General features: G+C 41.5%; 1 protein-coding gene across 1 annotated transcript; it reads right to left on the bottom strand.

The window, feature by feature from the left end:
* Nucleotides 1-2,373: 2,373 nt before the first annotated feature.
* Nucleotides 2,374-13,907, bottom strand: LOC129853476 (AP-3 complex subunit mu-2). Its single transcript, XM_055919569.1, has 9 exons — nucleotides 13,791-13,907; nucleotides 13,017-13,294; nucleotides 11,517-11,688; nucleotides 11,079-11,216; nucleotides 10,855-10,940; nucleotides 7,278-7,411; nucleotides 4,989-5,196; nucleotides 4,611-4,755; nucleotides 2,374-3,878 (listed from the first exon to the last, which is right to left on the bottom strand). Exons 2-9 carry the CDS (start codon nucleotides 13,287-13,289, stop codon nucleotides 3,778-3,780), a joined length of 1,257 nt encoding a protein of 418 aa, XP_055775544.1. The 5' UTR covers nucleotides 13,290-13,294; nucleotides 13,791-13,907; the 3' UTR covers nucleotides 2,374-3,777.
* Between the last annotated feature and the right edge of the window lie 3,916 nt (nucleotides 13,908-17,823).

The following is a 17,823-nucleotide window of genomic DNA, read 5'->3' as shown; positions in this document are numbered from 1 at the left end:
AACTACTTATTCATGCAGTTCTCTGTTATCTTTAGAGCCGTTATTCATAAGTAACCTGTCCAAGCATTCCTTCTACTAATTTTATTGAAGAAGTATCACAGGATTTTCTACCTACATTATCTGTTTTTACCGTATGGGCTGTCCCACATTATAGCCAGCCATCTCAGCCAGATGGCACAAACAAGCACATCATTTAAGCTACACATTCGAACGGTCTAATCAGAACGAGCGCATGCTCCACTAAACACCCAACACAAGCAAAGTTCACATCGCCTATTCACTCATTCTCTATACATGCACATGCATTTATATTTAATACAATTCCCCAAATTACACATACATGCAAATTCATTGAATTTAAAAGTTCTTTTGTATTTACTGGTTTCATTTTAGGAAATTTGAAAGAGAGACTTACGTGGCGCTCCTCTCGCTGAGACAGTATCTCTGAAGCAATCTTACACAAACATTTCAACCATTGTAAGAACTTGCTTACCGTCTAGTTGGGCGGCCACCCTTGTTTGTTAGATTGTCCAAAGAACCCATCATCAGCCAAGAACGTCCCAGTCCCTATCAGCTCCTGGCAAGCTCGCCAAAATATGTCGTGGAAAATCATCTCAGAAATATAACGCTTTATCAGAACTTGTAAATTCAATCATGCTCTTTATTACAATTGTACAGCCATCTGGAATGTCCGCGGAACCCCCACCGCGGAACCCCCCCCTCAGAAGTCCAGTCCTTTATATTTATACCCACATAGTATTGTCCGTCCCCTATGACGTCATTCCCCACCATCTGCCTTCAATCAGTTTATAATGGTGGCCGGACCCTCCCTTTACCACTAAATCAATGCACTCTTTGTGCCCCCCCCCCCTCTCTAGGGCATCCAATTGCTTATAGGCGTCTATGTGTCTGGTCAGTTTCACTCAAATGGAATCAGCAGACTATGTGTTTCTTGTTCATTAGTGTCCAGCCATCTCAGGCATATTTCTCTGGTATGTATGCTTTTCTAGTGGAATGAGTAGACTATATTTCTAGTGGGTCTAAGTGCCCTAAACACATATTTCTCTGACATGTGTATCTCTTTAAAGAATCAGCAGACTGTGTGTCTAGTGTCCAATTTCTTTAAGCGCCTATCTGTCTGACAGCATAATGGAGAATCTACAAGGGTCAGAGGGTCAGAACGTCCCTTAGTAGATTTCCATTACCACGGTCTCATGATCTATGTTACCATGTGGTTTGTTACTTTAATGTTCAGCTATCTTTAATATTTATATGTTATCCATGTATTTTATGTTACTACTACATCATCTGCTAATCTTTGGTTTCCTGTATTTACCAGAATGGCAAACACACTCACATCTACCTTCTTATACTATTTACCTATCTATTGTTTAATAGTGTGATATCTACCTACATATGTCACTTACTCCTACATTTATCAGTGGGCCCAATGTGTATTTGACTAATTGCTTTACTGATGAGATACTACTCACTTTCATTTGGTGGAATACACATCCAGATTTATTTCGACAACAAGCTGTTAGGCTATTTGGAAAGGCTGATGGCCGTAGAAAGGAAATAGAGAAATATCTCAAGAGATAGGATACATACCAGGTTTGACGGGTGGGTCTTTAAATATCCCTCGATTTTTTTTATACCTTAGATAAAGTTTATAAAAAATAAAACAGCATAAACTCCCCTTTCAAAGGCAAAGCAAAAGTCTAGATATTATTATTGAAAAGTTGTTCGAATGTGAATTACAATAATGAGAAAAATAATGCAAGAAATTGCAGTGGAACAGTAACATAAAAAGCAACTCAACTCCCAGAATAAAATCAAAACGTAGCCAATAAACTTTGAGAAAATGCGCGATTCTTTTACACAGTTTTTCACTTAGTGACTCGTTGAAGGTCCGAGGTCTGGTTAGAGTTAAAAGACGAAGAAAATAATAGCAGAAAACGTTGTGGAGCGGTTAAAGTGATCAGCAAATTACGGAGTGGAGTTCGATACACACAGTGGAACAACAGAGTTAACGCTTCTCCCCATGACGTCATTCTCATCTCAGACAATACACGTTTTTACGTTTTACACACAAACCCTCAATAAAATTAAAACATGAAATGACATTAGTCAAATCATGGGATTATTTTTTAGACGGTAAGAAAACAAATACGAGATGGGCTATGTCCTAATCAAAATTATGAAAATTGGTATTTGCATTGATGTCATTTTCCACATAATAGTAACTGGTGTGGGCTATTTGTCAATCTTAAGTTTGGAATATCTGTGGAATTCAAAGATCAAATCATTTGAGAGGAATGTTCATTGTAGCCTACCCATGATGTGGGGTAGAAAAGAATCACAATCAACAACATTTGTTTACTTTTTAGTTCATCAAACCAAAAACATTAAAACCTCCCATACATCTTCATTAATGGCCTCTCATAATACTCAAGATATCATGACAGAAATGTGTTTGAAGTCAGACATGTAGAAACATGTGGCTCTTTAAGTTGGTAACAGCCAGATCTACACCGACTACATTGTAGTAGTTTCAAAGTATCCACTAACTGAGAGGACCAAAATTAACCCGATAATTCAGGGTATATCATATCAATTCCTAAATCTTTAATATCATACCATTGTAAAACTCAACTTGAATTAATTTGACAGACACAAACAAAAGCTGTAAACACAAACCTTTAACATTCTTGATAGGGAATCCCATCGTTATCATCAAACTGTAGTATGTCAGTCAGTATAGAGAACATACCTACAAAGAGAATTCACTATAGAGTAATAAAGATAAATCTGTGCTGTATTATATAATAGGGCTATACAGTATAGGATTGTGCTTGGATCAGGATTCAGTCCCTGATCAATCATTGGTCAATAAATAAGAATTAAAAAAAAGGTAATCAAGAGGGATTAAGGTGGACAAAACTTCAGGTAGACCACAGCAAAGTGCTCAACATGACACCTTACATGATATAAAGGAGAGAAAAGCAGTAACATATCACCCGCATAATACAACCGTTAAATTTGATATGGAAGGACATAGTTAAACATACAGTATTAACTGATGATAGAACAATGAATATGGGTGTGCATAATTCAGGGGAAGGGATTTCATGTCACATACTCAAACTCTAATGTGTTGACTTCAGTGTTGATGACAGACAGGCAAATACATAAATATGGTTCGGAGGACTGAGAAGAAAAATTCAGGAAACGGGGAGTTTTGGAATAAGTGAGGGTAGAAAATACCAAGGGGACAGAGGAATAACATAGGAATGTAATAGAAGTAGCACCAGGAGTGTTTCCTGGCCAAGGATTGGATTGAAGCACGAGAAAAGGGGTACTAGCAGTAGACAGTAGTTACACATCTGAGGGAAGCACATAAACCGTTTTGCCTGCCATTCTCACTCACAAGACGAACTGAAAGGATAGCAAAGAGCTTGTAAAGAGAACCAGAAATGACAACAGAGATACCCATTTTAGGCCTGCTACAAAAGCCGTAGCTACGTTGAGCCTGGTAACCTCTCAACTAACACATTTGACTGTGCAAACAACTCCATTAAAAACAGGATTTCGTGTGTCCTGTCACACATTCTGTAGTAGTTCAGTTAGACAGCAGAGCCCCTAGTTTGTGAGGACAAATCCTGAAATGCATTTACACAGGGAATGTATCATACCCCCCCCCCCCCCCATTCTGAAACCACCTCCTATCTGTTGTACAGTAGTGGTGCAGAGGCCAGAGAGTGGCGAGCCAAGCCTCTATGTCCGGACCTGGAATTTGCCAGCTTTGGTCATGTACTTGATGCCTTTGAATGGTTTGTACTTCTCCCCGTACATATCCAACCGATTCACCTTCAGTCCTAGAGAAGAACAAGGAAATTAAAAAAGGAGAAAAGGTGTCACATTGCTATTCAAAATGGATTTCTACAGAAAGTCACATAAAACATTGATTTGGTCACTGCAAGGGTCATAAGATACATGTAAACCCCTTTTGGAAACCGATACAAACCTCTCTGAGGATCAGATAGATTAAATAGAGATTGAGTATCTTGTTTCCATCTAATGGGAAAAGGTATCACTGTGAATGAGCTGTGTGGATGTCATGTGATTGTCTGCTGAGCATGCTTCGTAATATGGAGTTAGTAGATTGATAAGATCTGGTCTAGGGTTAAATATTTATTTACTCCCTGAAATGATTATGGGTCAAGTAAACTGATACTAAATCAGCTGCTAAGTGGCAACTTCTACTCTAGAGTGTAATAACCGATTATGATAAAGGTGTGTGTATAATACTAATCATTTGGGGGGGGGGGGGGGGTGCTTATATTCGTCTGTTAAACACAATTGTGTAATGTATATTTTTTTGTTGCATATACCAACTTCCACTGAGACACCTGCGGGGAGCGGGGGTCACAGCCAGGGTCACCATTGTACAGCCCCCCTGGAGCAATTAGGATTAAGTGCCTTGCTCAAGGGCACAGCAAATTATTTTTTACCTTGTCAGCTCCAGTATTCGAACCAGCAACCTTTCGGTTACTGGCCCAACACTAACCTCGAAGCTACCTGTGTGTGTGTGTGTGTGTTTGTTTTACCAGAGAGGGCCGACTGTTGGATCTTGAACTGGATGTTGATAGTGGGGTTCTCGTCTGGCTTGGAGGCCCCTGCCTGCAGGCTCATAGAGCCCTTTAGACTAGGCAGCTTCTGAGGGTTGATTTTACCCACGTCCCACGACAGGAGCTGCATAGGGACAACACAGTATCCTCACACTGTTATTACCACACATAGGGAGAAGGGTATAATTATGAATACACAGAGTTGGGTGGGGGGAGAAATCAACCATTCCATGGGATGTATGACTACATACCCTTATGTAAGTTTACAGCATACACCACCAACTGGTCGGGTAAATCCATATCTGCACACACGCACGCATACATACATACATGCACTCCCTTTCCCCACCGCCTTACCTTAGTGACAGGGTCGAAGGTGTATGTCCCCTGGGTGGGGTTGAGGTTGGTGTTGAGAACTCCGCGGGGCAGCTGGCTGCTGACCAGAACAGCCTCTACTCCCTTCCCCATGGTCTGCTTGGGGCCCAGGGTCAGCTCAAAGTGGCCCTGAGAACTACCCTCCCTGAACGTGATGTTGTGCTTGACGTACACCGGGATGGCCACCAGACTGAGGGGCAGACACAGAATGTCAGAAGGACACAGGTAGGACAGACACCGAGACAAAAACATTCAGAGCACACTGAACACAAAGTGTGTGAGTGACTAGTACTAAATAAAACAAGTGAATCATTTGCTGCTCGGATGTCAGTTTGTTATTACAACTTTAAAAAAAATGTGAAACGTCTTACTAAAAATGTGGGAATACAAATGTAAAATGTCAGGGTCATACGGGCGTTGGTGCCAAATATTGTGCCTGGGTTTTCCCGAGCAAAACCAGAAGGGATAATGATCCAATCTATACCAAGACACGTACAGTACTGCACTACATTCCTAAAACTATACTACTTAAATCTAATGCTTTGTCAAATGGATGTTTTGAGAATAAAAACATCCATTTAATAATTAATGTAAACATTCAACCAAACACAGGTCTTCATCTAGCTAACACTTTAAAACAACTCTAGTTTTGGGTCGAGTCCCAACTACAATGTCAATTTACTTTGAAATACCTTGCTGACCTTAATGGGTGGAGACTAAAAATTAAGACAATGACAAGAAAAAGTAAACATTCAGAAACTGGGAAGCAAGCAGACGTGTGTTATGCCTTAAGCACATGCACGACATTGCCAAGAGTATGTGGACACCCCTTCAAATTAGTGGATTTGGCTATTTCAGCCACACCAGATGCTGACAGGTGTATAAAATTGAGCACACAGCAATGCAACCTCCATTGACAAACATTGGCAGTAGAATGGCCCGTACTGAAGAGCTCAGAAACTTTCAATGTGGCACCATCATAGGATGCCAACTTTCCAACAAGTCAGTTTGACAAATTTCTGCCCTGCTAGAGCTGCCCTGGTCAACTGTAAATGCTGTTATTGTGTAGCGGAAACGTCTAGGAGCAACAACGGCTCAGCCGCGAAGTGGTAGGGCATACAAGCTCACAGAATGAGACCACGAGTACTGAAACGCATAAAAGTCATCTATCCTCAGTTGCAACACTCACTACCGAGATCCAAATTGCCTCTGGAAGCAACATCAGCACAATAACTGTTCATCAGGAGCTTCATGAAATGGGTTTCCATGGCCGTGCAGCCGCACATAAGCATAAGATCACCATGCGCAAAGCCAAGCGTTGGTTGGAGTGGTGTAAAGCTCACCGACATTGGACTCTGGAGCAGTGGAAACGCTTCACCATCTGGCAGTCCGATGGACGAATCTGGGTTTGGTGGATGCCAGGAGAACGCTACCTGTTCGAATGCATAGTGCCAACAAAAGTTTGGTGGAGGAAGAATAATGGTCTGGGGCCGTTTTTCATGGTTCGGGTTAGGCCCCTTAGTTCCAGTGAAGTGAAATCTTAGCGCCACTGCATACAATGACATTCTAGACGATATTGTGTCTCCAGCTTTGTTGCAACAGCTTGACTTGCCCAAGCGCAGGAAGCGAGGTCGATACAGAAATGGTTTGTTGAGATCGGTGTGGAAGAACAACTGGGTCATGCAGCAAGACAATGATCCAAGACACACAATCAAGTCAACATGAAAATGGTTCAGAAGCAACAAATTTGAAGTTTTGGAATGGCCTAGTCAAAGTCCAGACATAATCCAATTGAGATGATGTGGCAGGACTTGAAACGAGCAGTTCATGCTTGAAAACCCACAAATGTCAATGAGTTAAAGAAGTTAACTCAGCGACAAGAGTGGGCCAAAAGTCCTCCACAGCAATGTGAGACTGATCAACTACTACAGGAGGCATTTGGTTGCAGTCATTGCAGCTAAAGGTGGCACAACCAGTTATTGAGTGTAAGGCGCAATTACTTTTTCACACAAGGGAATTGGATTTTGCATAACTTTGTTAATTAAATGAGTATCTTTGTTTTGTTATTTGTAAACGTAGGTTCCCTTTACCCAATATTAGGTTTTGGTTGAAGATCTGATAACATCCAGTATAAAAAGATATGCATAAATAGAGAAAATCAGAAACCGGACAAATACTTTTTCAAGGCACTGTATGTGGTTTAATACTGTAAAGCCAGCGTAAAGCCTGAGAAAACAGAGCAGAAGACTAGACGAGAACAGAGCTACTGACTTCTGGGAGCTGACGTGGTAGGAGAGAAGCCGGAAGTTTCCATCTGGGGGGATGAAGGAGAGGATCCTCTCCGCTTCCCAGCGCTTGAACCTCACACACGGGTGGAAGCTCACATCATCCAGCAGACGAGGGTTCTGTGACAGGATCAAACAGGGGTATCAAGACAGAGAGAAAGAGAGTGGGAGTGACAGAAACAGATAGGACCATTTTGACACCGTTAACTTCAGTATGTCATACGGAGAGGCAGAGAGTGAACGGCTATTTGCAGGGGACAGGATTGGAGATAAACGATTGGCTAGAGCGGATCCGTTTCACCAGCCCATTCAATCTGTCCAGCGGGAGGTTTGAGTAAAAAAAAAGTATAATAAAAAAATTCAGATAAATATATAGTACCAGTCAAAAGTTGACACACCTACTCATTGCTCAGCATATGTGGGAACTCCTTCAAGACTGTTGGAAAAGCATTTCTCATGAAGCTGGTTGAGAGAATGCCAAGAGTGTGCAAAGCTGTCATCAAGGCAAAGGGCGGCGACTTTGAAGAATCTCAAATCTATTTTGATTTGTTTAACACTTTTTTGGTTACTACATTATTCCATGTGTTATTTCATAGTTTTGATGTCTTCACTATTATTCTACAATGTAGAAAATAGTCAAAATAAAGAAAAACCCTTGAATGAGTAGGTCTCCCCAAACTTTTGACTGGTACTGTACATACATTCACACTCCTCTGCGTATTTATTTTGACTTCTACATTAATATGGATGCTACCATGACTACGGATATTCATGAACAAATCCTGAATAACTACGAGTGAGAAAGTTAGAGGCATAAATAACCTGCCCCCCCAAACAAAATGCTAACCTCTGCTGTTATTGGCTGGTAATGGTAGGAGGTTAAGGGCATGATACACTATATATACAAAGTATAAAATCAAGCACACAGCCATGCAATCTCCATAGACAAACATTGGTAGTAGAATTTCCTTACTGGAGAGCTCAATGACATTCAATGTGGCACCGTCATGGGACGTCACCTTTCCCACAAGTCAGTTCTTAAAATTACTGCCCTGTTAGAGCTGCCACAGTCAACTGTGTGTGCTGTTATTGTGAAGTGTGAATGTCTAGGAGCAACAACGGCTCAACTGCGACGTGGCAGGCCACACGAGCTCACAGAAAGGGACCGCAGAGTGCTGAAGCTCATAAAAATTGTCTGTCCTCGGTTGCAACACTAACTACTTGGTTCCAAACTGCCTCTGGAAGCAACGTCAGCACAAGAACTGTTCGTCGGGAGCTTCATGAAATTGGCTTCCATTTCCGAGCAGCCACACACAAGCCGAAGATCACCATGCGCAATGCCAAGCGTCGGCTGGAGGGGTGTAAAGCTCGCCTCCATTGAACTCTGAAGCAGTGGAAACGTGTTCTCTGGAGTGATGAATCACGCTTCACCATCTGGCAGTCTGACAGACGAATCAGAACCCTGACTGCGAGCCTGGCCTAAGCGCTCAACATCAGTGCCCGACCTCACTAATGCTTTTGTGGCTGAATGGAAGCAAGTCCCCGCATTTAGTGGAAAGCCTTCCAAGAAGAGGAATCTCAAATCTATTTTGATTTGTTTAACACTTTTTTGGTTACTACATTATTCCATGTGTTATTTCATAGTTTTGATGTCTTCACTATTATTCTACAATGTAGAAAATAGTCAAAATAAAGAAAAACCCTTGAATGAGTAGGTCTCCCCATAGCAGCAAAAGGGGGGGGGGGGGAAATCCATATTAATGTTCATTATTTTAGAATGAGATGTTCAGCAAGCATTTTGTCATGTAGTATATTTGTGCATCTGTACTTTCCACTGATCATTAAACATGATTCATTCAGAATTATCCGTAATCATGGTAGCATGGTAGCATAATGTAAAGTGTCCAGAAGCATATTCTAATCAAATTTGTATTTTTTTAGTTTTATATGACATCCAAATTGGTAGTTACAGTCTTGTCCCATCGCTGCAACTCCCGTACGGACTAAGGAGAGGTGAAGATTGAGAGCCATGCGTCCTCCAAAACCCGACCCTGCCAAGCCGCACTGCTTCTTGAAACACTGCTCGCTTAACCCAGAAGCCAGCCGCACCAATGTGTCAGCCCAGCATCGTCCCCTAACCCGGCCGATGCTGGGCCAATTGTGCGGCCCATCATGGGTCTCCTGGTTGTGGCCGGCCTCGACATAGCCCGGGATCGAACCCGGGTCTGCAGTGACTCCTCACCAATAGACCACTGCTCCACTCAGGAGGCCCAAGATATTCTATTCGTATTTACAATAAAAGTGACTACAAAATGACAATATATCATTTCCATTCATTTCTATTGGGCACAACACATCCTAAAAAATAAGTGAATTTGTCCAAATACTGATGACATCTTCAAATGGGGACTAGATACAAATTGCATTCATTTCTAAAATGGTAAAACAGGTATGAAAATAGCCCTACAAAAAAAGGTGACATTCTGTACTGTCGCCTCATAAATCATTTGATCTCAAATACAAAATTATGGCGTGTAGAGACAAATGTAAATATTATTTGTGGTAAAAAAATAAACTCTTGAACGTCTTAAATTATACTGAACAAAAACGCAACAATTTCAACGATTTTACTGAGTTACAGTTCATATAAGGAAATCAGTCAACTGAAATCAATTCATTAGGCCCTCATCTATGGATTTCACATGACTGGGCAGGGGCGCTGCCATGGGTAGGACTGGGAGGGCATAGCCCTACCCACTTGGGAGCCAGGCCCAGCTAATCAGAATGAGCTTTTCCCCACAAGAAGGGATATCTTACGGACAGAAATACTCCTCAGTTTCATCAGCTGTCTGGATGGCTGGTCTCAGACGATCCCGCAGGTGAAGAAGCCGAATGTGGAGGTCCTGGGCTGGCGTGGTTACACGTGGTCTGCGGTGGTGAGGTCAGTTGGACGTACTGCCAAATTCTCTAAAATTATGTTGGAGGCAGCTTATGGTAGAGAAATGACCATTCAATTATCTGGGAACAGCTCTGGTGGTCATTCCTGCAGGCAGCATGCCAATTGCACGTTCCCTCAAAACTTGAGACATCTGTGGCATTGGGTTGGGTGACAGAACTGCACATTTTAGAGTGGCCTTTTACTTGAGAAATAAGCTTTTTGTGCGAATGGAGTTTTCTGGGATATTTTATTTCAGCTCATGAAACATGGGACCAACACTTTACATGGTGCATTTTCTATATTCTTGCTCAGTACAGATAGAAAGCATGCAAAAATTATAATGAACCTATCTTTTAAAATTGGCTCATTCATCCCCCTCCTCTTCCCTGTAACTATTCCCCAGGTCGTTGCTGCAAATGAGAACGTGTTCTCAGTCAACTTACCTGGTAAAATAACGGTAAAATAAAAAATTAAAATAAAAAACTCAAATTTTTCTGGCCGGTAATGCATTTGACGAAACAAATTTCCCCCCCAAAAATACTGAATTTTGAAATCACGATGTGGCCCTCGAGACAAAATGATTGCCCACCCCTGGGCTAGAGAGACAGAGAAAGAGAGGACTCACCATGAATGAGAGAGTGAGGTCAGGCATGCCTGTCAGTTTCACACAGGCGTCAATCACCCCTTGGATCTCTGCTGTGATAGTGGATCCTAACAGTGTGTAAGAGAAACAGAGAGAGATGGAGAAAGAGAACAACTCAATCAGAAAGTCAAATTCTGTGTTTGTTATTTTTAATGGGTCAGGATAGATTTACATGAGAGCATGATGGGGCAGTATGCCTACCATACCTGATTTATCGATTATGGCATCAATCTCCTCCACTACATCAAAGTAGGCCTCGTTGTTGGTGTACTTCACTCCAGTGCGTCGCCATGGCACCACAGACAACTGGCCAGTAGGGAGCTGCTCCCCTACATTGGTACTGCCTACAAACAACAGAACAGTCAAATATAATGACACACAAACAGGATGTACACATTCCGATAGTTGTGTAGTGACATGGGTCTAGATGCAAAGTTTAAAAACAAATCATAGCCAACGCCCACTGCCAATAATCTGTAAATAAATAGAACTATTGATGAACACATATGTCATGACTAGGGGCCCGAGATTTTCCTGGTCAAGTTGCGTTGTGTAATACTAGGGTGTTGAGGTTGTTATGGTCAGGAAAAAGTGATGACATAGTAATTAACTGTGCAGAGGCAAACTTGGTCATCTTCAGGTACCTGTGATGGTGTTGACCACTGTGCGCAGGATGGTGGGCGGCTTGATGAGCTCTTTGAGGATATTGGACTCTGTGGCCAGGGGGAAACCATTGTCCAGCATCTCCTCTAGTAGCTCATATACTACCACCACATTGTCCTTGATCGCTGCCTCCGTGCACACCCCAAAGTAGTCCTGACAACAGGGAGGGAAGGAGTGAGAGGCCAGGGGAGGCAGGGATCAGTTGAGGGAGTGGAGAGTGAGAAGAGATTTAACAAAATGACTTACAACATTTTAAAAAGTAACACTTGGTAACTTAACAATAAGACAATCAGTAACTCACAGAAACAGATAGATTACATTGCAAGGTAGACTTAGGGTGCATTCGTAAATTCCCTCTGGCCATCTACCCGGATGTCAAAGGACTCTCGTTTGAGTGTGCCAGAGCGCAGAATAACTGATGCATTTACGAATGCTCAACACCCGTTGAATATATGGCCGGTGTCAGTAAACGTCGGCAAAAAGCGCAATTAAATTGTTGCCAGCAGCACAGTTAGTCACCAAAGCTCTGGATAACATGAAAACAGCTTAACCAGCTCTGCTCGGGTGAGAGAATTGGTCAGAGTGAGGTGTTCTCTCATTTATGTCTGGAAGTAGCTAGCTAACTTTAGTCAGTTAAAAACCTCTACAGGATCGGTGTGCCTAACCCGGGACAGTTGTTGCTCAATTTGCGATAATGTGACTAGAATGACGTTGTAAACAGCTAATTCCAGGACATAGACATGTTTAATATGGGCAGAATGATTAAATTCTTGTTAATCTAACTGCAGTATCCAATTTATAGTAGCTATTAGAGCAAAATAAATACAATGCTATTGTTTGAGGATAGTGTACAACAACAAAACACTTTTATCACGACAACTGGTTTGATACATTCACCTCTTAAGTTAAATAATGTACTTACATTCTTGCTCTGATTTGTCATCCTGAGGGTCCCAGAGATAAAATGAAACAGTTTTGCTTGATAAAATTGATTTTTATATTTAAATGTAGTAACTGGGTTCTACAGTTTAACACCTAGAATTATATCCCAATGTATGGACTTTCTCTTGCATTTCAAAGATGATTGAGCAAAAAATAAATAAAAAGAAAACATTTTTTTTTTTTTTGTATTATCTTTTACCAGATCTAATGTGTTATATTCTACTACTACTACTATTAATTTCACATTTCCACAAGTGTTTCCTTTCAAATGTTATCAAGAATATGCATATCCTTGCTTCAGGTACTGAGCTACATTCAGATTTGGGAATGTCATTTTAGGTGAAAATTTAAAAAAAAGTGTAGAGAGAAAAAGGCTCTGAATTTAAGAACTGACAATCTGACAACTCTGAATTTACAAACGCCATGAGCACATGGAGCGCACTTGGCACTCCAGAGTGAATTTAAGAACGCACCATGGTGATTAACAACCTGTACATGTGAAAGTGAATGGACGAAAAGTAAGTATACCAAGTCCAAACCTGGAATGTATCAACCACCCTGTGTAAGAACTCAATGACAAAGAGCGGCGGCACCTCGCTTTGGATAACTGCCACAAAGTAAATGCGGTGCCTTAGCACACTGATTAGGTAGTGGTGGGGGGTCGGGATGACTGGGGGCACGTTCTCCGGCTCGCTGGCGCGCTCTTGCGCCTCGAAAAAGTAGTCGCACACGGAGCGGCTCACAACGCTCTTCCAGTGCTTCTCCAGGAAAATGTCCCCCGAGGAGTTCACGAGGAACAGGCTGTGGATCATTTTGGCTGGAGGGTGAGACAGAAAAAGAACAAATATTTAGTTAGCGACTCTAAAACGATTCTAGCGATACCATCCATGCAGTTGGAATACAATATAATTTGAGTTACACAGAACCTGTGGTACACTCAATATAGACATACATCTATGACGAGTGACCATGTAACGTTAACTTGTGAAGTGGAGACAAGGGATAGGACAGGTCACAGGCGACACCATTTCATGAAATATTCGGCTGTGTTATCAGGTTCCGCCGTGGGCGGCCGTAATATCAGTAGGCATGCACACGAACCTGTTAAATAAGATGACTACAGATGATGATAATATATGGTATTTTACTGGAAGATAGGCCTGCCTCTGTATTCTTACAACATTCTCTCCTCACAGTTGTCTTGTGACAGCAGGCGAGCGCCGTCATACAGCGATGGTGAAAACGGAATTATTCATGGCTTGCGCTCAATATTTTAGTGCTATTCCTTATATTTATAGCGTGTAATTACTTACCGGTGTCAATCTATTGGTATTTTCGTCTCGCTTTCGCCTTTTTTCAATGAAAGATTAGAGAAGGCCGTCGCTTGTTCTCAGTTAGCTGGCATGAATGACAAGAAATCTGACACCAGACAGGACCAATCGGAGACGAAAAAAAGCAATTATGCCCTCCTCTCCCAAATAGTGATTGGTCCATAGTGCGGAGGTTCGTGCCTGTCAGTACCACTCGGAACTCAATTGTAATTGGACAACGCCCAGTAAACACAGGCTGAACATGCACCTTGATTGGCTAAACGGCACCGTCGTGTCTGACATTTTGTGTCAAGACATCGTCCACGGATCATATCAGATTTCATTTTGTGGATACATTTTGTGGATACAAAATAGATATATTTCCAATGAATAGAATGTAATGGAAAATAATTTACTTGGTTACATTGAAACCACCATGTATCAAATCTATCAAACCCATAGCCCCTGGGAGGGGTAAAATATATATATTTTTAAAGTGTAGGCTATTTGAATATACATGTTTATATAATTTACATAATTGGCACATACATACTGTATGTGAAATGGAGATACTGTTAAATCAGAATATAATTGGTCCCTTTAAAAGTGTTTTCCATATGTGAGTCTGTAAATATGATAAATTGGATAATGGACTCACTCATATTGAAGATGTCTAATCAAGTAGATAGCTGTTTATGGGGGTGATTGGCAATTTTCTTCAAATGGATCCCTTAAATGGAAGCCAAATATGTATTTGCAATCAGTCTGACCTTTTGCAGTCACAGACTACCTTCTGATCCACTCTTATACTGAACAAAAATATAAACGCATCTTTTTTTATTTAAATAGGCAAGTCAGTTAAGATCAAATTCTTATTTACAATGACGGCCTACCCCCGCCAAACCCGGACGACGCTGGGCCAATTGTGCGCCGCCCTATGGGACTCCCAGTCACGCCCAGATGTGATGCAGCCTGGATTCAAACCAGGTACTGCAATGATGCCTCTTGCACTGAGATGCAGTTTCTTAGATCACTGCACCACTCGGGAGCCTAATATGTAAAGTGTTGGTCCCATGTTACATGAGCTGAAATAAAAGATCCCAGAAATGTTTCATATACACAAAAAAGTTTATTTCTCTCAAATGTTGTGCACAAATTTATTTACATCCCTGTTAGTGAGCATTTCTCCTTTGCCAAGATAATACATCCACCTGACAGGTGTGGGTTCTTCTTCAGTGGTGTTTATCGCCACCCTATGGGACTCCCAACCACGGCCGGTTATGATACAGCCTGGATTCGAACCAGGATGTCTGTAGTGACGCCTCTAGCACTGAGATGCACTGCCTTAGACCACTGCGCCACAAAATCCTACCTGCCGTAGGAAAGATACAAAAATATTTGAGACTATGTCTAATGACGTTCTACTCAATATACTCTTTATACTAATTTCCTGTATCTCCTTCTCCCTCATACTAGATCTCAGCCTCTCTCTTTCTCTCTGATACTGCCCACACTGTAGTAATACATGCTCCAAGGTCTCGGTTTCCTGGCAATACTCACTTTCCTGTTGGATGATTTCCTATCACATTTAAGGACTTATTCAACTGGCTGTGTCCCACCCATAATCTTGTAAAAATAGCCTCCCCAACTTGCCTCTGTACTTGAAATAAATGCCTGCATTAGCATCTCTATTCCACTGCTCCTGCCATCTCTGCAACATCACTGTCCTAATCAGGCTTTTTGCCTCTGCCTTGCTCATTGAAACTATAACATCAACATCGCCACTTCTAAGTGCTTGTTTAGCCAGTATATCAACTGCCTCGTTCCCGTCCATCCCCACATGGGCTGGAACCCAAGTAAATCTTATCTGTATACCCATCTGTCTAATCCTGCCATGGGCTTGTAGCACCTCACAAAGCAGGTCTTGTCTACTACGTGACCTAAAGGACTGGAGACTCATTAACACTGCACATGAATCAGAGCAAATAACTACTGGCTGGACTTCCTCCACCCACTGCAAGGCCAACAGTGTGGCCGTCAGCTCCACTGTGTATACAGCCAGATGTTCTATAATACATGTCCTGACATCCACCCCACATTCCTGCACTACAAATGCTGACCCAGTACTTCCTGTCCTTGGATCTTTTGAACCATCTGTGTAAATGGCCACAAAATCCTGATACAGTATCCAGATGTCTCTTAAACAAACCAGATGGATCAACACCGTCCCTATCTTTCTGTAGTCTCTCCAAGACAGGTGTGGCATATCAGGAAGATGATTAAACAGCATGATCATTACACAGCTGCACGTTGTGCTGGGGACAATAAAAGGACACTCTAAAATGTGCAGTTATTTCACACAACACAATGCCACAGATGTCAAGTTTTGAAGGAGCGTGCAATAGGCATGCTGACTGCAGGAATGTCCACCAGAGCTGTTGCCAGAGAATTGAATGTTAATTTCTCTACCATAAACAGAGTTGGGTAGGTTACTTTCTAAATGTAATCCATTAGTTATCTGTCCAAAATTGTAATCAGTAACTCTACTTTTTGATTATCCAAACTCAGTAACGTAATCTGATTACATTCAGTTACTTTTAGATGACTTTCCCCTTAAGAGGCATTAGAAGAAGACAAAAATGTATGTTACCAATTGAACGTCATCTATTGCAGGATAAATCAGTGTTAAAGTTTACATAGCTGGACATATTGATGTTAAATCTTACTTTATGGGTTGGTTATGTAGGCTTCTTCTAACCCATCAATTTCTACTACATATAATATGATTAAATTATATCTTTACATTAATATATAATTTATAATTCCAAAAATGGATGTAGCAACTACAGATTTCCCCTTAAGTCTATCAAAAGTGTGCAAGTTTGAGCATGTGTTTATTAGGCCTATTGATATATATATTTTTTTAATCAGCATGAATTAGATTGAGCAATAAAAGCCCCACTTTTATTCCATAGGCTGGGATCCGCACTATACAGCTGTTGGAAGAGCGCATTTTTCACTGAATGTCCACTGGTTTCAAAAACAATGATTGATAGGCAGCTTAAACTTCTTGAATTCAACCATTATTGGGTTCAAATACACATTTAGATTTGTGAACAGCCATTCACAACCACAATCCGTAAGGCGCAAATAGCTTAATGAGAGCAGCAGTGTGATTCACATCAATGCGCTATGTAGATATCAATAATAAGTGATATCCGTATCGCCGTAGACTACAGTCGTGGCCAAAAGTTTTGAGAATGACACAAATATTAATTTCCAAAGTTTGCTGCTTCAGTGTCTTTAGATATTTTTGTCAGATGTTACTATGGAATACTGAAGTATAATTACAAGCATTTCATAACTGTCAAAGGCTTTTATTGACAATTACATGAAGTTGATGCAAAGAGTACATATTTGCAGTGTTGACCCTTCTTTTTCAAGACCTCTGCAATCCGCCCTGGCATGCTGTCAATTAACTTCAGGGCCACATCCTGACTGATGGCAGGCCATTCTTGCATAGTCAATGCTTGGAGTTTGTCAGAATTTGTGGGTTTATGTTTGTCTACCCACCTCTTGAGGATTGACCACAAGTTCTCAATGGGATTAAGGTCTGGGGAGTTTCCTGGCCATGGACCCAAAATATTGATGTTTTGTTCCCCGAGCCACTTAGTTTTCACTTTTGCCTTTTGGCAAGGTGCTCCATCATGCTGGAAAAGGCATTGTTCGTCACCAAACTGTTCCTGGATGGTTGGGAGAAGGATGTGTTGGTACCATTCTTTATTCATGGCTGTGTTCTTAGGCAAAATTGTGAGTGAGCCTACTCCCTTGGCTGAGAAGCAATCCCACACATGAATGGTCTCAGGATGCTTTACTGTTGGCATGACACAGAACTGATGGTAGCGCTCACCTTGTCTTCTCCGGACAAGCTTTTTACCGGATGCCCCAAACAATCGGAAAGGGGATTCATCAGAGAAAATGACTTTACCCCAGTCCTCAGCAGTCCAATCCCTGTACCCTTTGCAGAATATCAGTC

Source organism: Salvelinus fontinalis, chromosome 4 (assembly GCF_029448725.1).
Source record: "Salvelinus fontinalis isolate EN_2023a chromosome 4, ASM2944872v1, whole genome shotgun sequence".
NCBI lineage: Eukaryota > Metazoa > Chordata > Actinopteri > Salmoniformes > Salmonidae > Salvelinus > Salvelinus fontinalis.
Note: the sequence above shows the minus strand (reverse complement) of the source record. Positions and strands in the feature narration are given on the sequence as shown.

Excerpts from the sequence above, each read along its gene's own strand:
- LOC129853476 (XM_055919569.1), bottom strand. The coding sequence starts at position 13,289 with ATGATCCACAGCCTGTTCCTCGTGAACTCCTCGGGGGACATTTTCCTG. Across the intron at positions 5,197-7,277 it reads TACCACGTCAGCTCCCAGAA|TCTGGTGGCCATCCCGGTGT; the intron begins GTCAGTAGCTCT and ends TCTGCCCCTCAG. Across the intron at positions 4,756-4,988 it reads CCTTCGACCCTGTCACTAAG|CTCCTGTCGTGGGACGTGGG; the intron begins GTAAGGCGGTGG and ends GTCCCTATGCAG.